The following is a 16,784-nucleotide window of genomic DNA, read 5'->3' on the forward strand; positions in this document are numbered from 1 at the left end:
CAACCAGCCTGTGGTGTAGGCATTTACGAAAGTAACGCAGTAAGGACCCCTTTTAGCTAGGTCTTTAGGTCATCACTTAATACTACCCAGAGGCTTGAAAGAATTAATGCATCTCCAAAAATGCTTATTTCAAGGACCAACATATCCTTTTGGCAGCAAACACATTTTTGAGAAATACATAGTATGAAAAAAGATTTAACATCATATATTTTAGTAAAAACAATAAATTATCATTTTTTGAGCAGTCACTGTGTATCAGACACTTACTTCTCTTGGGTCTTTATATGTAAAGACAACCCCCCCACAAGGTAAGGGATACATTGTCCCTATTTACAGATGAGAAAACTGAGGCACACAGAAGTGTGTAACTTACTCGAGGCCCATGGCTAAGTGACAGAGCCAAGACTTTAAACAGTCTGGCTACTACTATGTTCTACTATTGTCATGTAACGTGTTAAGCATAAAGAAAATCTAGCTTAGTCAAAGCTGATTACATGTTCTGAGGGGTCAGTACTGGGTGTGGATATCATAATCAGATTTCCTATTTTACATAAGAAAGATGTAGAGAACCACGAGCCAAAAAGGTTAGAAATGTAACTATTGTTACTGTGCCCTTATATTTTAGAAACTATTTCTTCCTTCAGGAATCAGGGTTTGACAGTAGAGTGAGTCCATTCATTACCTGCCCTGAACTCTGAAAAAAGATTTAGTCAGCAAATGGAAATGCTCCAGAAATTGCATGTATACCGTTGCAGATAGAACAATCTACCCAATTTTAAAGGATCTCCAATGAAAGAGATCCTGCAATTTCCCTTAGTAACCTCATCTCCATGCATAATTTTGCCAGGAGAAAAATCTTCCCTAAATAGATCCCACATCCTGTTTTCTTTGTTATGTACTCCCTGGAGGGGGAAGAGCCTTCTCCTTCTCATCCCCTGTGCCTGTGTCAAAAGAACATTTAAATGGCCCTTTGGTCTTCTCTTGTTTGAAAGGCATGTACCTTCCTGCCTCCTAACTTGTCTTATTTCTAGCTCTTTCTTGATAACAACTTTCCAAACTGAATTTTTGGTGTCTCACCTCAGTGGATGATTCTCCCCAGACGTGTATCACTTGAGAATAATAAGACTGCCTTACTCTTTCCACATTTGATTCTCATGTTTACATTGTGATACCACTCTGTGCCTTAACCACTGCGCTACACAGCTGACATATTTCTTCATCCCTTTATTCCTTACGCCAGGGGAAAGAGCTCCATACACATGGGCTGAGAGATGAAAGGAGTACAGATACACATAAGAGAGACAGCAGAGAGAGGAGTAAAGTGATTTGCCACTGAAAGCGAAGGATTATCTGTAGCTTGGTGGGAGGAGCAGGAGGTGATGATGGAGCATGAAAGAACCTTCTGGGAGGAAATCACAATTGAGCTGGGCCTTCAAGAATAGGTTTCGACACGTGCAGATGTGTGTTTTAGGTACGGGACGGTGAGCCTGCAGTGTGGGCGTGGAGGGCCAGTAGGCAAAGAGCAGAGCTTCAGGCTGATTTATGTGCAGGGACCCTGGCTTATGCCCAGGAGTGTGGATTTGATAAGAGGGGATGAGGGGAACTGCTGAAGGGTTTGGGACCGTAGAATGACACGATCAGACCCATTCTTAAGGAGGGGTAATCACACAGCACAGTATAAGATTGAAGATGGTGAGGCTCGGCAGGAAGCAGCGAGCCGCAAGGGCCTAAGAAGAATCAGAGTGAGGACCAGAGATGGCAACAAGAGACATGGAGAAGGAATGAACTTGTCAACTGTTAACCTCTACGCAGCTTAAAGGCAAAAGCTTTGGGGACAAACACACCTGATTTCAAATCTAGACCATCCTTTTGCTTCTATATAAAATGAGGATAATCCTGCCTGCCTCTTAGTGACATTGTGAGGATAAATGCCACTGCTTATTAAGAAATTGGCACAGTGTAAGTGATTAATACATGCTAGTTGATATTTTTATTATTATTATTGTTATTGCTTTGAGAGAGGAGGAGGAATTACAAACTTGGAACATATAGGACTGATAGGAGCACTGAGGCATTAATGGAACAGAAAATGGAAGAGAAAGCCCAAGGGGGCTTGTGGAGGAGGCTGAGGGGCTGATGTCGAAGTGTACTGGGTTTGCAGTAGCGAGAAGGACTGTGTTTTTAAGAAATCTAGTGAGGAGAAGAAAAGGGACATGGACTAGTCAAACATGATTACAGAGAAAGAGTGAAGATGTAGCAGACAGAAAGAACTGATGAACCCAGGTTCCCAAAGACGGCTGAGAGGACAAGACTGAAAGAATTAGCTGTAGACGGGCTTTTCCTACCATCTCCGAGCTGGAAGCAAAAGTAGACAAGGTGAGTGAAAATATGGAAATTTTTCAGGTAGAGAATGGGAAAGCAAAGGCAACTTATGTCAGAGATCTTACTTCTTTGAAAAATGTGAGGCATGTCACTCATCCACACATAGTTGGAAGTAATATCGAGGCCCAGGAACCAAAGAAATTGGGAAAGCTTGAGATAGGCAGATTGGAGAATATGATGTACGGTCCATTCACAGTGAGTAAAACACATCCGTGCAGGAGCGACTGCTGGCCTGGGACTGTAGAACATGTAGTGTAACCAGCTGGCTTAGTTTTGGGATGTTCTCCTGCAATGCTTGTAGTGTTACTAACAACGCCAAGACCTTTTTAATCTTTTGTTGCCCTTGTTTATAACCAGTGGTTGGCTGCATCTGGGTTTATACAGTTTGCTTTTCTTCCTAGAGAGTCTGACAATACACTTCTCCTTTAGTGAACTCTGTTCTGCTTGCTATCTTGTTCTTTCTCAGGTTGTAGCACATTTCCAGTGTGTCTGAGTCTCTCTGGTCAGGGAGGCTCTGATGTGATCTGGCACCAGCTGCCTTTCACTACAGCAGCGTTTATAATGTGGCTACAGAGGATATTTGCTAGATATGCTTGCTTGTCCTCTGGTTCAGGTGGAGACACCGAAGCTAGGCCCACGCTGGGAGGTTTCTGGCTTGTTTGAATTGGAACACTGCTTTACAGCCCTACTGACACAAAGTCCATCAGTGGGGAGGGAGGATTAGAACCTTAAGGCATAAAGATGGAATGTTTAAGGTTATTAACAATATTCCTCCTCAGTAGGGTGGACTTGTCCTTTAGCTATGTAGTACCAGAACGCTCCACCTCACAGATCTCAGGGCAAGTGGACAGAGCAGATGCTCATTTAACCCTCCGTTCTTGATGATGACGAAGTACCACAGCAGTAAACATTACTGAGCACTTTTTGGAGCACTTTGCATCCAATATTACTCCCTTCTCAGAATGGCCTTATAGGAGAGATAGTACTATTTGTCCTGCTTTTTCCACAAAGGGAACTTGAGCACAAAGAAGTTAAACAATGTCCCCAAAGTCACACAACTAGTAAGTTGGCTGCCCCAAATCTTACACAAAAGTTTGCCTTCTGAGAAAGAAAATATGAAAAAATATAAAAAACAAAAAACACTACAAAATTTAATGACTGAGAGCAGCTATCTTGGTAAGTAACCCACCCTTAGTCACCCGTTGTCACGGGAGGCTTCATGGCACAAGGTCCTGATGACACACAGAAAAATGAAGTGTCCTGTATATTATATTCAAGTAGCAATGACTATCATTGTTTTCAGTGATTAATATTGCTATTGTGTCTGCTCACATTCTTGAAAGGAATCACATTACTATTTATTTTCTAACTCTACCTTATCTCTTTTTAATATTGATCTCCTTTTTATCCTGTTTTTAATGATTCTTTTGATCACTTGGCCTTCCCTTGAGATGTTTATTTCCTTTTCTTCCCAACTGGTCTTTTTATTCTCTCTTACAAAGCTTTCAATCAGTGTTTTCCACATAATATTTATTTTGCCTTCCTTTACAGTACCCACAAAGGAAAACATGTCAGGCTTTACTAGTGGAATCACAGAATGTGGAGCAGAAAAGGTCCTCTGAGATAGTTCTGTCTAAGCCTACTGTGTTTAGAGGAGAAAACTTCCATGTGAAATACTTTCCTTTGTTAACCGCTGTATTTGTGTTTTGTCTGTGCACAATTTTAGAGAAGACCTCTTCCGTCATTAGCTGTGTGGCACTAAACAAGTCACCCAGCGCTCCATGGCTTAGTTGCCTCACCTCTGCAACGGTAAGGAGACCATCCTGACAACGCCTGTCTGCCTTCCTCGCCTCCCTTCTCCTCTGCCACTCGTCAGCCACCCTCCTCCCAGAGCTGTGGTGAGAGGCCGACTGAGACATCTGACTGAAAATGTACTGATAAGAATTTAAACACTCACACAAATATTTGAATCTTTGTTTTCTTCCTTTTCCTTTCTTAACGGTTTCTTGTATCACTCTAGTGACAATCTAGATTTCTGTTACTCTAGTTAATAAACTACCAAACTGTCTTTTATATAAATTTATACACTTTTAAGACTCCCAGTTACAGCTCTTTTTCTTTTTCAACTTTTTTTTTTTTTTTTTGAGACAGAGTCTCACTTTGTTGCCCGGGCTAGAGTGAGTGACGTGGCATTAGCTCTTTTTCAACTTTTTAAAAAACGTTTGACAGTTTTCCAAAGTTTCAGAAAGCTTAGGTCACTATGGATAGCTGACTCTTGGCTTGATGAATCAACCTTCATTTCCTAGCAACTGTGACAGAGAAAAGTTAAAAATAATATATTACAAAGCTAGCAAAGCTAATTCCCCTTCTTCTATCATTAGTTTTTCATATAATATAAACTAATTTGATATAATCAATAGTCTACAGTAGCTAACATTTATTGAACACTTACTATAAGCTAGGTGTTATGCTGAAGGCTAAGTGCATATTATTTAGTTCTCCAAATGAGCCTGTGAGATAGGTACTACTACTACCATCATTTTGTACATAAGAAAATTGACAAAGGTTACAAAGTTATTAAATATGACTGAAACCCAAGTCTGTCTGACTTCAGAGTTGGAATTTTTAACCCTGACCCCATTCTGTAGACAAATGAGAACATGGAATAATCACTCTCAAATATAGTTTAAATGCTCACTAGCATGGTAACACATTAGGTAAGTAAACCTAAGAGATGCTAACCAGTTAAGCAGAGTGCTGTAGGAAAGTTGAATTTTCTGGGCTGGGTCTCTCCAGGCTTTATGCTAAACTCTCATCATGCTACATACATACACAAAAAAGATAAACCAATTTCCATGCTGACATTTTTGTCTTTGATATCCAAATTGGTTTTAGATTTACTGAATTCGTAAGAAGAAAGTGAAAAAAAGAAAAAAGGCATATACCCAGGGCAACTTCACAAATTTTAAGTAGGAAGGAACAAAAAGTAGGAAAAGAAAATGGTACTCAATAGAGTATAAACTAGCGGGTCCTAGTTCAAACTCTTGATATCTTGGCTAATTTGTTTATTTGTATGTAAACTTGAAGAATTTAGTCAAATACTCTTTATAAATTCTCTAACCAAAAAAAGTATTATGAATTTTAAAAGTAATTGAGGCCGGGCAAGGTGGCTTATGCCTTTATAGCACTTTGGGAGGCCAAGGTGGGAGGATCACTTAAGGCCAGGAATTGGAGACCAGCCTGAGCAAGAGCAAGACCCCATCTCTACAAAAAAAACAGAAAAATTAGCCAGGCATGGTGATGCACACGTATAGTCCCAGAAACTCAGGAGGCTGAGGCAGGAGGATCGCTTGAGCACAAGAGTTTGAGGTTGCAGTGAGCTATGATGATGCCACTGCACTCTAGCCTGCATGACAGAGCAAGATTCTGTCTCCAAAAAACAAAAAAGTAATTTCAATAGTTTAGTACAGTGGAAAAGGCATGGGCAAATGCTTTGGGAAAAGTCAAATGGAAATGGATTTTAATTCTAGGTGCACTGCTTGCCATCTGATTTTGGTTAAGTTACTAAACTACTAAACTCTGATTTTAAGCAAATTACTAAACTAAACTACTCTAAGCATGGGTCCTCATCTGCAAAATAGCAGTAAAAAAATGCAAAGCATCATAGTCTCTGATGCTTACCTGAAATAACATACACATAATTCCTATGACAGTGCCTGGTGTGGAGCAGGGTTCAATAAATATTGGCATCTTTCATTCCTTCAATAAAATCCTCAAGAGCAATGAGGTCTCTCAACATGAAAACAGAATATGAAGACTATCTTATAAATTTTGTTCATTTGAAAAACTCCCAAATTTTAATGGAATATTTTGGGGCTTCACAACCTCTGACCTGGAGCTTGATTGCAGCAGTTCCATATGTTGTTATTTGTCAAAGAATGTGCATGTCTGACACGGGTTGAGGAAGTTCAAAATGCAACAGAACTTTAGTGAAGGTAGAATAAAGCAGAAAAGAAGGATCTCAAAACCACAGGTCCTTATGAGAGTCCAGTCTACTCCATGCTGAAAATTCTTCATTGTAGTCCGACTAGCTGTGACAGCCCTGCTCCCCATCCCCCGTGCCTCCCGCAGCAGTCCCAGCGGTGGCTGTTCTGTGCTCTATCTGTTGAGGGGATGTTTCAGCCACTAACTGGGTATCACATCCTACCTAGTCTGATGGGATGAGGGGGTCTGATTATTACTTTTGCCACAAGGACCAGCAAACAAACAGCCACTGAAAGGCAAACATCTTTCCTAAGGTGACATAACAAGCCACTTACAAAAAGAACTTTAAAATAGCTCCTACTCTCAGACTTACCCAATTAAGTCACATTTTCTCTGTGACTTAATGGCTCCAGGCTTTACTCTTACTTCATAAATCACAATCTCAAGCTTGGGAAAATGCTTCAAATTACATCAATCAATAAGTGTTTATTGACTGTTTACAATCAACCTAGTGCTATACCAAGTGCGGTAAAGCCAAGTGCCTAATGTGAGGCCTGAACCATCGACTGCTCTGACTTCAAGCCTTATAAACAGCCTGGGCCCTTTCCCTTGTGGCCACTCATTGCCATCACCCGGTGTTCAAGGGCCTTGCAGTCTGGCCCAAGTACCTTTCCGCTTATTATTATTAGTTTCAATCTTCCTCTCCCCCCACTGTCCCACCATGTCTTGTTTTTTCCATGTGTGTGTTTATATTTGTATTACTGCTTCTTGTTCTAGCAAGAACCACCTCTTGGCATCTCTGATTGATAAACAATTAGCCATTCTTTGTGATTCATGTCAAACCCCATCTCATCCATGAAGCCTTGCTCTACCACTGTCTTTGGAAAGTGCTTTCTTCTTCTTTGAATTGACTATAGGTTGCCTTACTGTACCACTCAGAGAACACTTAGTTATCAGTGCATATACCTAGTCTATAAACTCCTGCAGCATCAGAATCATCTCTTATTTGTGGCATTCACTATGATAATTTTTTCACACTAAACATGTAAGTAATACTTTCTGAATATATAATGTAGTTGGCAGAATTTATATTGGAGGTGAGCCTTTGAGAACAAGAAAGATGAACTAAGACATGGAGACCAATTTGGACATGGGGATAGCCTAAGCAAAGGACAGAAATGAGAAAGCATGAGGTTCTTCCAGGGAACAGCAAAGATTTTACCTCAGTCTAAAGCTTAGACAGCATGAATACTAGTGTGGTTCATGAGGCTGGAAAATAGACTGGAGGGCCTTGCCCTCTCAAATGAACTTCATTCAGCAGGCACTGAATAACCACTGAAGATATCTGCACAAGAGAGTCATTATCTGAACTTTTAGTCATTGAAAGCAGGATGAAATGGCTAAGAAAAGTTGGGCCTAGAAATGGAGTTACCAGTAAGTTATCTACTGCAATACTGTAGGGAGAAAAGAAGCAACAAGAGCTTGAATTAGGGAAGTGGCTTTGGGAATAGAAAAAATATAGAGGTAGAATCAAGAAATTTAAAAAAATAGTAAGTGAAGGATTCCAGTTTGAGTAACTCTGAGGATGGTGGTTCCAGTAAAAATAAGTGAAGAAATAAGAGAGAAAGAGGAAGTTTGGGGCAGGGGGAAGATTAATCCATTTTGAGTATCTTGAGTCTGAGGTCTTGTTATGACAGTCAGGTGAAGATATTTAAATGATAGGTGAAAAATAAGGCTGGAACTCAGGCAAAACATTGGAATGGAAGGTCTAGACTCGAAAATCATCAGATGATGCTAGCAGTTCAAGCCAGCAGAACGGACGGGGCTGTCCAAGTGCATGATGCAGACAGATCAGACAAGGGCCAAGGACAGATCCTTTGTAATGTCTACAATTGGAAGGTGGCGGCAGGGAGACAGAATGGTCAGGAGAAAAAATAGAACAGTATAGTAGCACAGTAGCCAAGTAAAGAGCATGACTCCTCATTTCAGAAACTAACAACAAGAGATACCAAATCACTTACCTTGTTGAAAAGATGAAGGTTAAAAGCATAAAACTCAGCTGAATAGAAAATACTGAAGAAAAAAAGATTGAATCTAAATTAGCCCTTGTAAAGCATTATCTGTAGCATATTTACTGGCATGTTTAGTTTTATCTGAAACTTATGGGAATTCAAAAAGAAAAACAAACAAATGAATAAACCAAACACACATTGCTAAACTGATAGAATCATTTAAATTAGTGGGACTCAACCTGTTCTTATTGATAATATCCCCAAACACTGTCTTTGATACCTACTACTCAGGAAAAATCTAAAACCCTTTTGATTTAAGATATAGTTATTTAACTTGGTCAATTTAGAAAAAGCTGGTTTATACTATGAGCATTTATAGCAAATAGCACAAATGGAGGGGCATATGATATATACTTTGAAATAACTCATCTTGATTTTAATGACAAAAGATTCTTTGATATTATAATATTAATAAAGGTTGTCTTTAGTATTATAAGATAAATAGAACAAAAAGGTTGATTTTTGAGCCTTAGCAGTTACCTGCAGTTGATAGTCTGAGGCTTCTCAAAATGAAATGATATTACTTTGGGTATATTTTATAGGAAATATGTTGTAAATATTCACAATTTAACCAATGCAGCCAAATTATTATGATTATAAAATAGTAGTATCATATATCATAAATCCTGTTTTTAAATCACAATAAGGGTTGAGATTAGTTTAAAGTTATAATAAACTAAATTGATGACAAAGTGCTCAATCTAACATTTGAATTTGACAGATATGAAGGCTTCTCTCATCTGACATCAACCATTATAAATCAGAAAATAGTGCATCAGACCCCAAAAACAAAGGCGGTTAAGATCATAAGTGTATAACTGATGTTGTTTTATAGAATAAATATATATGATAAATGTAACGTGAAACTATTCATTTCTAGTCATATTAACATTAGAAATGAATTTGGAGAGCACAACTTGCTACACTTAGCTACTGAGGAGACTGAGGGATGGCCAGGGTAGCCCATATCCAACTTACTTATGAACAGTATGAGAACAAGGCTAAACTTGTCCAGGTCGATGTTTGGGTTAGAGAAGGTGTCACAGAACGTTGTGTAGATGATCATGAGGAGCACACTGCTGCTGACGGCACCAAAAGGAGGCTTCTTTCTTTCAAGCCAATCCTTGATGTATCTCCGGACAATCTGAAACACAGAGATCAACAGGTTGCCTCTTTTCAGAGATGTAGGGAGTTGCATTGGGCATCACAAAGTGATTCTGACAGCAGAAAGACATAAAGAAAAGAGAATAATTTGGATGATGGCCACAGTGGATTTCAAAGCTTCCCTGAAACACCACTCTTCTTCAGGGGAATTTAACATTTGTAGTGCAACTTCCACTGGGCGTCCATAATGAGAGTATATTTTCAACTGCATTCAAATCCATCCTTAATCATGCCAAATGCTCTTTGCTAGCTGTCACTGAGACATGCCCATTAAGCCTCCCCAAAGTTTATATCCTCTGCTGATCCTAATGGATGTGTGTAATTACCACAGTCCCCTTTGCCTCAACAGACAATTCCAAGTGCAACTTTGGGAATCTTAAAAATCTGACATCTTCAAGAATTTCAAGACGGTAGATAATCGAAAGTGATCCATGGAACATATTAATATTTAAAATGCTAGCAATGCACCAGAAGTTTTTAATTAAATTATAACTCATGCTTGAAAAGCAAAAGTGCATGTGTTGTGGGAGTTTAAATAATTCAAACTCTGAATATCTAGAGTTTTTGTGAATCCAAAGACAAATGCCATTTGCATACTTTTAGAATTCCAGAATTAACACTTAAAAATGAATAAACCTGTCCTAACTTTCCTACAAAAGGATCAGTGAAATATAAAGTTAAAGAGCAATCCTGTCATATTTTAAAATCGGATATTTAAAATCAGGTCAGTCTGAATACTGGTGATAACTTTCGTTTGGACATAAAAGTGAACCACTCTACTTAAAATCTTATTTCAGTTTTGAAAGAAGCTGTACAATTTCTATCACAAGGATGATAGCTGAGACATGTTAAGTTTTGAGTCACTCATTATCCTGCATAACTGAACACGAGGTTTCACAACAGGCTGACTTACCATGGATCCATTATCAATAATGAGGTCAGGGAACTTCTCCTGATAAGGCTGGTGGGGTTCTGTCATCATCTACTCTGTCACTAAAAAGGCTTAATTCACAATGGAGCATATCTTTACAGATGCTTAAGAACAAAATAAACTACTCTCCACAGAACCTTTGAACAACTGGCTGTTGGATCAATTTCAACTGTTTCAGGGACTCGCTCAGTGAAATGGCAGTGGGAATAGAGGGAGTGCTGGCAGAAAGCTGACCAGGTACAAGGTGCAGGTATAAAACCCTGAAGACTGGGTGGGGTGGGGAAGAAGGGGAAAGCGTGTTATATACAGATAAATAGTGGTTGATTTTTTTCAAAGAGTAGAACTTGTAATTAAAAGTACAGATGGATTTATAAAATATTATGGTTTTCAGGGTAGGGGGTAGAAATGATTCCAAACCTTAGTTATTTATCCAGTGTTCATTTCTTTCTTTAAAATTAAAGTGCAGTGAAGTATAGGGAAATAAGAACAGTTCTGCCACACAGTATCATGGACTGAAGTATTAGAATGCAAACTTCAGATAACAGCCTTAGAGGTATCATGGGTTATCCAGATGGCTCCAGGTTCAGATATGTCACCAAGGGGGTAGTTGGTTATTAGAAAACTACAGAGGGATGTCATTTAAAGGATCATTTTATAATCTATTGTGTTTGGTAGTGTAAAACTGGCAGCTGCCCAAATTAAATACAATTCAACTCCTTTAGAAAATAAATGGAAATTACTGGAATTATTGAAATCGATACTGTCCTTCAATCTTGTTTTAATAATCAATGGGTGAAAACAATAATGTTCTCTCTCTGCAATAGGCTATAGAATGTATGATTCCAATTCCAAAAATAAAAGTGTCTTCCTGTCCCACCACCATTGCCCCTTCCAAGAAAATAAAGAAATAAACATGAATGAAGTGTAACTTGAAAGTCAAAGCCATTTTAAAAACCAAGACAAATCTGTAATAATTAATCAACTTCATAAGTAATAGAGATGTCCCTTGGTATCCACAGAGGATTGGTTCCAGGAGCCCCAGACGCTCAAGTCTCCGATATAAAATAACACAGTATTTGCATATAACCTATGCGTACCCTCCAGGATACTTTCAATCATCTCAAGATTACTTACAATACCCAGTGAAATGTACATGATATGTAAATAGTAGTTATATTATATTAGGTTTTTATGTTATTTTTATTGTATTGCTAATTTTTGTTGTTGTTGTTGTTGTTGTTTTCCTGAACATTTTCTATCTGGTGGTTGGTTGACCCACAGATGCAGAACTCATGAATACAAAGGACCGACTGTAATTTGATTTAGTTAACCTAATAATCTATTTCCTGATTACAAAGCACTCAGAGTCTCATAATACAGTAGGACTCTCTCAACATGGCAAGAAACAGGGGCTCCAGAGTCCTTTTAGCCAAAATGTCTTTCTTTTAAATACACCAGTAGGTTAATGCTGGATACCTAATCTCCATAAGGAAAATAACCGAGAACTTGGAAAGTGGATGGGTCTATAAGTGAAACCATAACCCTAGGGGAAAACAGATTGTCTTTCACTATTTCTAGTCTTAGTATGATATTTGTCTGTGTTTTCTAAGTAAACCATTTTCTATCTTGCCTGGCTCCACAGAGCTTTTCCATCTTCCTCTAAAATTAAATTCACAAAGCAGCTGCTTTTGCACTGTGCAGGCAGAAAAGTGTTAAAATGGTTCATAAACAAAACTGGGTGAAGTAGTGTTGACATGCCTCAAAGATGTGCTTTGGACATAAACTCCAGGAAACCTCATCTTCTCTCAGTTCAGACACTTACACTTCGGATGCAATCATTTTCCATTTGTCAAGAATTCACGTCATTTTAAAATTCTCCAAACTTCTTTGCCTTACAGAAATCTGTAATAACCTTGGGGAAACAACACTTTGCTAGAGATAGATCAACACAACCTGATAGAGACACCTCCGAAATCTCTCTTGGGAAAAAAGAAAAATCGAGATGAGATGGGAAGAGGCACTCTGGTGAGGTGGCCACTTCTGTCTTCCTTTAGATCTATGCTAATTCACTGCCCTCATAGCTGAGAAACTTAAGCATTCAAACTTAAGTGACAGAACCTCGTTAATTGTCTGCTTTTCCCTGTAAAGAGGGAAGGGGAAAAAAATCTTCCCCAGGAAGCTTTTTATTTTATTGTCTGACTTTCAACATTTTGGTTTTATTTATTTTAAATTAAGTAGCAGAAAAGGTTAAAGGGAAACTTAAATTTGATTCCCTGTACTTCTAATAAGCTGAGCCACATATCAATTACTGCGTGACTTCCAAGCTGGAAGCCTGTAAAAATGACATGTCTTGGGTGAAGAATGTCGACACACTGAGATAACTGTGAAATGTAATATCCATCATTTTAATTTTCTTAATTTTTTTCCATCCAGGTGTTTCCTTGCTTTTTCTTTCTATCCTGTCTTTACATTTATAAATTGATTTTTGAGTGAGGATATATGATGGATAATTTTTCATGGTAAATCCGAATTTTAAAATTTATTTTTCTTCAAGATGATTTCAGATTGTTTCTTTAATTTTTATCCTCGATTGCACTGAATCCATATATTTTCATGAAGAGTTTTATTTCTTCATTAATATCCTATTGAAATGTATAGTCAGATATGAAATTAAATCCACCTTATATAACACTTTTCTTTAAAATATTTTTATTAAATATTGAGTAAATTCAAAATAATATTGATACACTTTGCAAAAAGTATAAACAATAATAATAAATGGGTACAATAAATACCTATAATCTACTTCACTTTTTGAAAACTCCCACTATTGCTTTACTTCATTCTCATGAGAAAAGTTGCACAGATATCACCCTGCTGAGTTTACAGTGGAAAATGGAGGCACAGAGAGCCTAGACAACTCAGACAGAATGTCAGGAAGCCAGTCAGGTGGATGAGCAGGAATACAACCACTGCTTTCTCAGGGCACCGTGGCCTCCGGGTTCAGGACACAGATTTTGAAGCCACAGTGTGCCTGACTTTGAATCCTGGCTCTCAACTCCTTACTTTGTGATCTTGGGCAAATTCCTTACCTTTCCTGTGCCTCGTTTTTAAAATGGACATAACAGCAGTTGTAGTGAGGATTAAGTCATTAAATAAATATAAAATGCTTTAGAAACAGGGCCTGTACTTGGTAAACGATCACTACTCTCACTTCTGGGTCCCAGATTGATGATGTTTCTATCACTATCATTATATCCCAGTGCACCATGTCACAGACACTTCTTCCTCAAAGCAATTCAGGTGAGTAATGAAAACAGTAAAAACTGATTCATATCTAAAATAATTTTAAAAGTGCAAAATTTTGCTAGTATTAATAACACTACCTTCAACTTTAGCAGAAGACTATTTAAAACAAAAGGCCAATCTGAAACTGAAATGAATCACTAATGGAAAGACCAGAGAATGCACAAATGATAATGTATAGGTATGCTTTTTTGTTTTTAATTTATAAGGAAAAAAGTGAGTTTTAATGTGCTGCTTTGAAAAATATTCAAGGTGATAGAAAATAATGAAAGGTGGTAGAAATTCTATGTTATTTGTAAATCACTTTTTAAATAGAATGCATAAGTATTTGTCACAAGCACTTAGATATATTGAAAGGGTTTGTCAGAAAAGGAGAGGAGATACTACAATGGCACAAATTTTATTTCTTTCTAGAATTGACAGAAGAAGCAATCTCCTAACCATCTACAGAAAGACTAATCTTATCTCACAGAGTCACAGCACCTTTGGGCTAGAAGATATAAAACCCCTTGTTCTACAAATGAGGAAAATGAGGCCTAGAAGTCATGTGTGCTGCCAACCAGTGATGAAGACCAAACTAGACCTCACAGCAAATCTGAGTTGGTCAATAATGATTTTAACCAAAAAGAAGTATTCTATTTTATTTTATAAAAATAAAATTCACTCTCAGAAATAAATCAAAAACAGAATGATAAAGTTTTATCTACTAAAAGATTAAAGGAAATATATTCGGCTCACACTGCTTGGTCTTTTTCTTCTTCCTCCAGTTCCCATTCTCTGTTTAATAGGTAATAATAAAATCTCATTTTTTTGCATGTAGCAATCTATAGAAATGTTTCTTTTCATAATCTGGTACTCCTAGTTACAATTTAGAAACCAGCCTGCCCGGCCTGGCCTCTGTTTTCTCTGAACTAGTGCATGTGAACATCAAGGTCCTCAAAGGTCACATCACACAGTTTAGGTGAATCAACAGATTAAAAATAAATATAGAGATAAACTAGGCAGACGAGGTCCCTGCTCTCATGGGGCTTACATTCTAGTTTGAGAGATAAATAAAAACAAAACAATGAACAAATAAACAAGAAGCAAAATAATGGTATACGTTGAGCAGAAGTTTAAACTGGATGGTACGACAGTGGCTGCATGGCTACTGAGTAGCTGTTGCAGGAGGGGTGGGAAGAGGTCTTTGGAAGGAGGCGAAAGGCGGCAAAGTGTTCCAAGCAGAAGGAACGGCCCGTGCAAAGGTTCTAAGGCAGGAGTGAGACTGGCATGTTTGAGAAATAGAAGCGAAGTCAGTGAGACACGAGTGCAGTGGGCAAGTGGCAGAGTGCTGGGGAAGTATTACTACAAGAGGCTTGAAGATAGAGGATAAGGCGAAACAATCCTTTTGAAGAGCAGAAAAGGAAACACCGTAAAGAGGTAGAGTAGGATTTCTGGGAAGTGTTAAACAACATTTTAAATTTGGGGACGTGGATTTAAAACAAGAGGAGATCAGTGTGTATTGCTCTCTGAAAAGCAAAGCTCAGCTGCTCCTGTAGAGGCATGATTGGGCCTTTGTGAAGTGAGAAAAGTGGAGAGAGAGGGAAGTAAAGAAGCTGAGAGTTTGCCTGCAAGCGAGGCTGTTGATGGACTCGCATGGAGTAGGCAGAGCAGGGTCTGACCGGGGTTGGGCCTTTCTGAGCAAGTACAATAAAGGGAGGAAAGAGTGAAGGAGTGAGAATATTTGCAAATGAGGGATTATAATGATACACTATGGACTCCAAGCTGGGTAAGAAGGGCAGTAAAGTCATGATGATGGCGACAGATACAAAGTAGTAGGGCCGGCTGATCAGGGCTCTGGATGAGGCTGAAGATTACTGAATAAAGTAGGTGAGCTTAGAAGGCGAGGAGGTGGTGGCTAAGAAGCCGGCCTGCTGCGAGCCCTATAGCACTTTTGCGTGCACCAGAAAAAAGAATCTCTTCTTTAATATACCTTATTTCCTCCTGCCAAAACATTTTAATAATAGATATTCAAGTCCGTGGTGCCTGTAAGGTGAGTACATTTCTTTGAAACATTGCGTGCTTGCGCACTACACAATATATGCCACCGTGGGTGAAGACGCCCCCGAAAGGGCATGATCATGGGCAACGGTGGCTGGGGCAGCGCTGCCTGCCCTGGAAACCCCTGCTGTGGGGATGCGTGTCGTCCTGCACGACACTGGAGTCCCTGAGAACCACGCAGCGGCGCCCCTACCATAGGGTCCACCCACGTGAGCAGCTACACCCCTTCCGTCAATGCGCCTGTGGACCAGAGAGGGCGCAGCTCCAGCTGTTCTTTCACATAAAATTGTGAATCATTTATTTTTCCTTGAACTAGTATCTTAAAAAAAAAAAAAGATATATGTTTTTTTCCTATTTGTTTTTCAGGTAATGGCTAAAAAAGAAAAAAGTCCTTGTTATTGTGCATCTGTTATATACAGACCTAAAAATATTACACCCTAACAAATGGAGATCTAGGGAAAATGACTGCTGGGGGCACCCTGAGGGTAAATTCAAAGTTTTCTTCAATCTTTTCCTACAGTTTACACCCTACTGTTGAGTGTGCTATTAAATACACCTATAAACAATAACCTATGGAGACCACGACTTAGGGTAGAATAAGAGATTCAGTAAACAAATATGTATTGAGTGTCTACTACAAGCAAGAAGATAGGGAAGTAAGAAGATATAGTCTCTGCTTTTAGGAAGCTCACAGATAAATTATAATCTCTCCTGACAAATATGAATCAAGTCCCACGGGAGAAGTGGAACTTAGTCTTGGTTAGGGGAGTCGGAGCAGGTGGAAGTCTCATCAGAGGGGATCTTGGTACCGAGCCTTCAGGAATGAGGTTTGCTGGCAGAAGAGAAGGCAGCAGTAAGAGCAAAGGCACAGAGCAGCAGAGGGAGGGGCGTGGCCAGGCGAGGGG

The 16,784-nt window shown here is 38.8% G+C and overlaps 1 protein-coding gene across 2 annotated transcripts in view; it reads right to left on the reverse strand.

The window, feature by feature from the left end:
* The window catches only part of SLC10A7 (solute carrier family 10 member 7), a 208,712-nt gene that overhangs the window by 30,005 nt on the left and 161,923 nt on the right, over window positions 1-16,784 (reverse strand). For both annotated transcript variants that reach the window (XM_069492941.1, XM_069492940.1), the window contains 2 exons: window positions 9,417-9,582; window positions 8,388-8,439 (listed from right to left, as the gene is read on the reverse strand). In XM_069492941.1, the coding sequence (XP_069349042.1) occupies window positions 8,388-8,439; window positions 9,417-9,582 (218 nt within the window). The remainder of the gene's footprint in view (window positions 1-8,387; window positions 8,440-9,416; window positions 9,583-16,784) is intronic.

This window comes from Eulemur rufifrons, chromosome 18 (assembly GCF_041146395.1).
Source record: "Eulemur rufifrons isolate Redbay chromosome 18, OSU_ERuf_1, whole genome shotgun sequence".
Taxonomy (NCBI): Eukaryota; Metazoa; Chordata; class Mammalia; order Primates; family Lemuridae; genus Eulemur; species Eulemur rufifrons.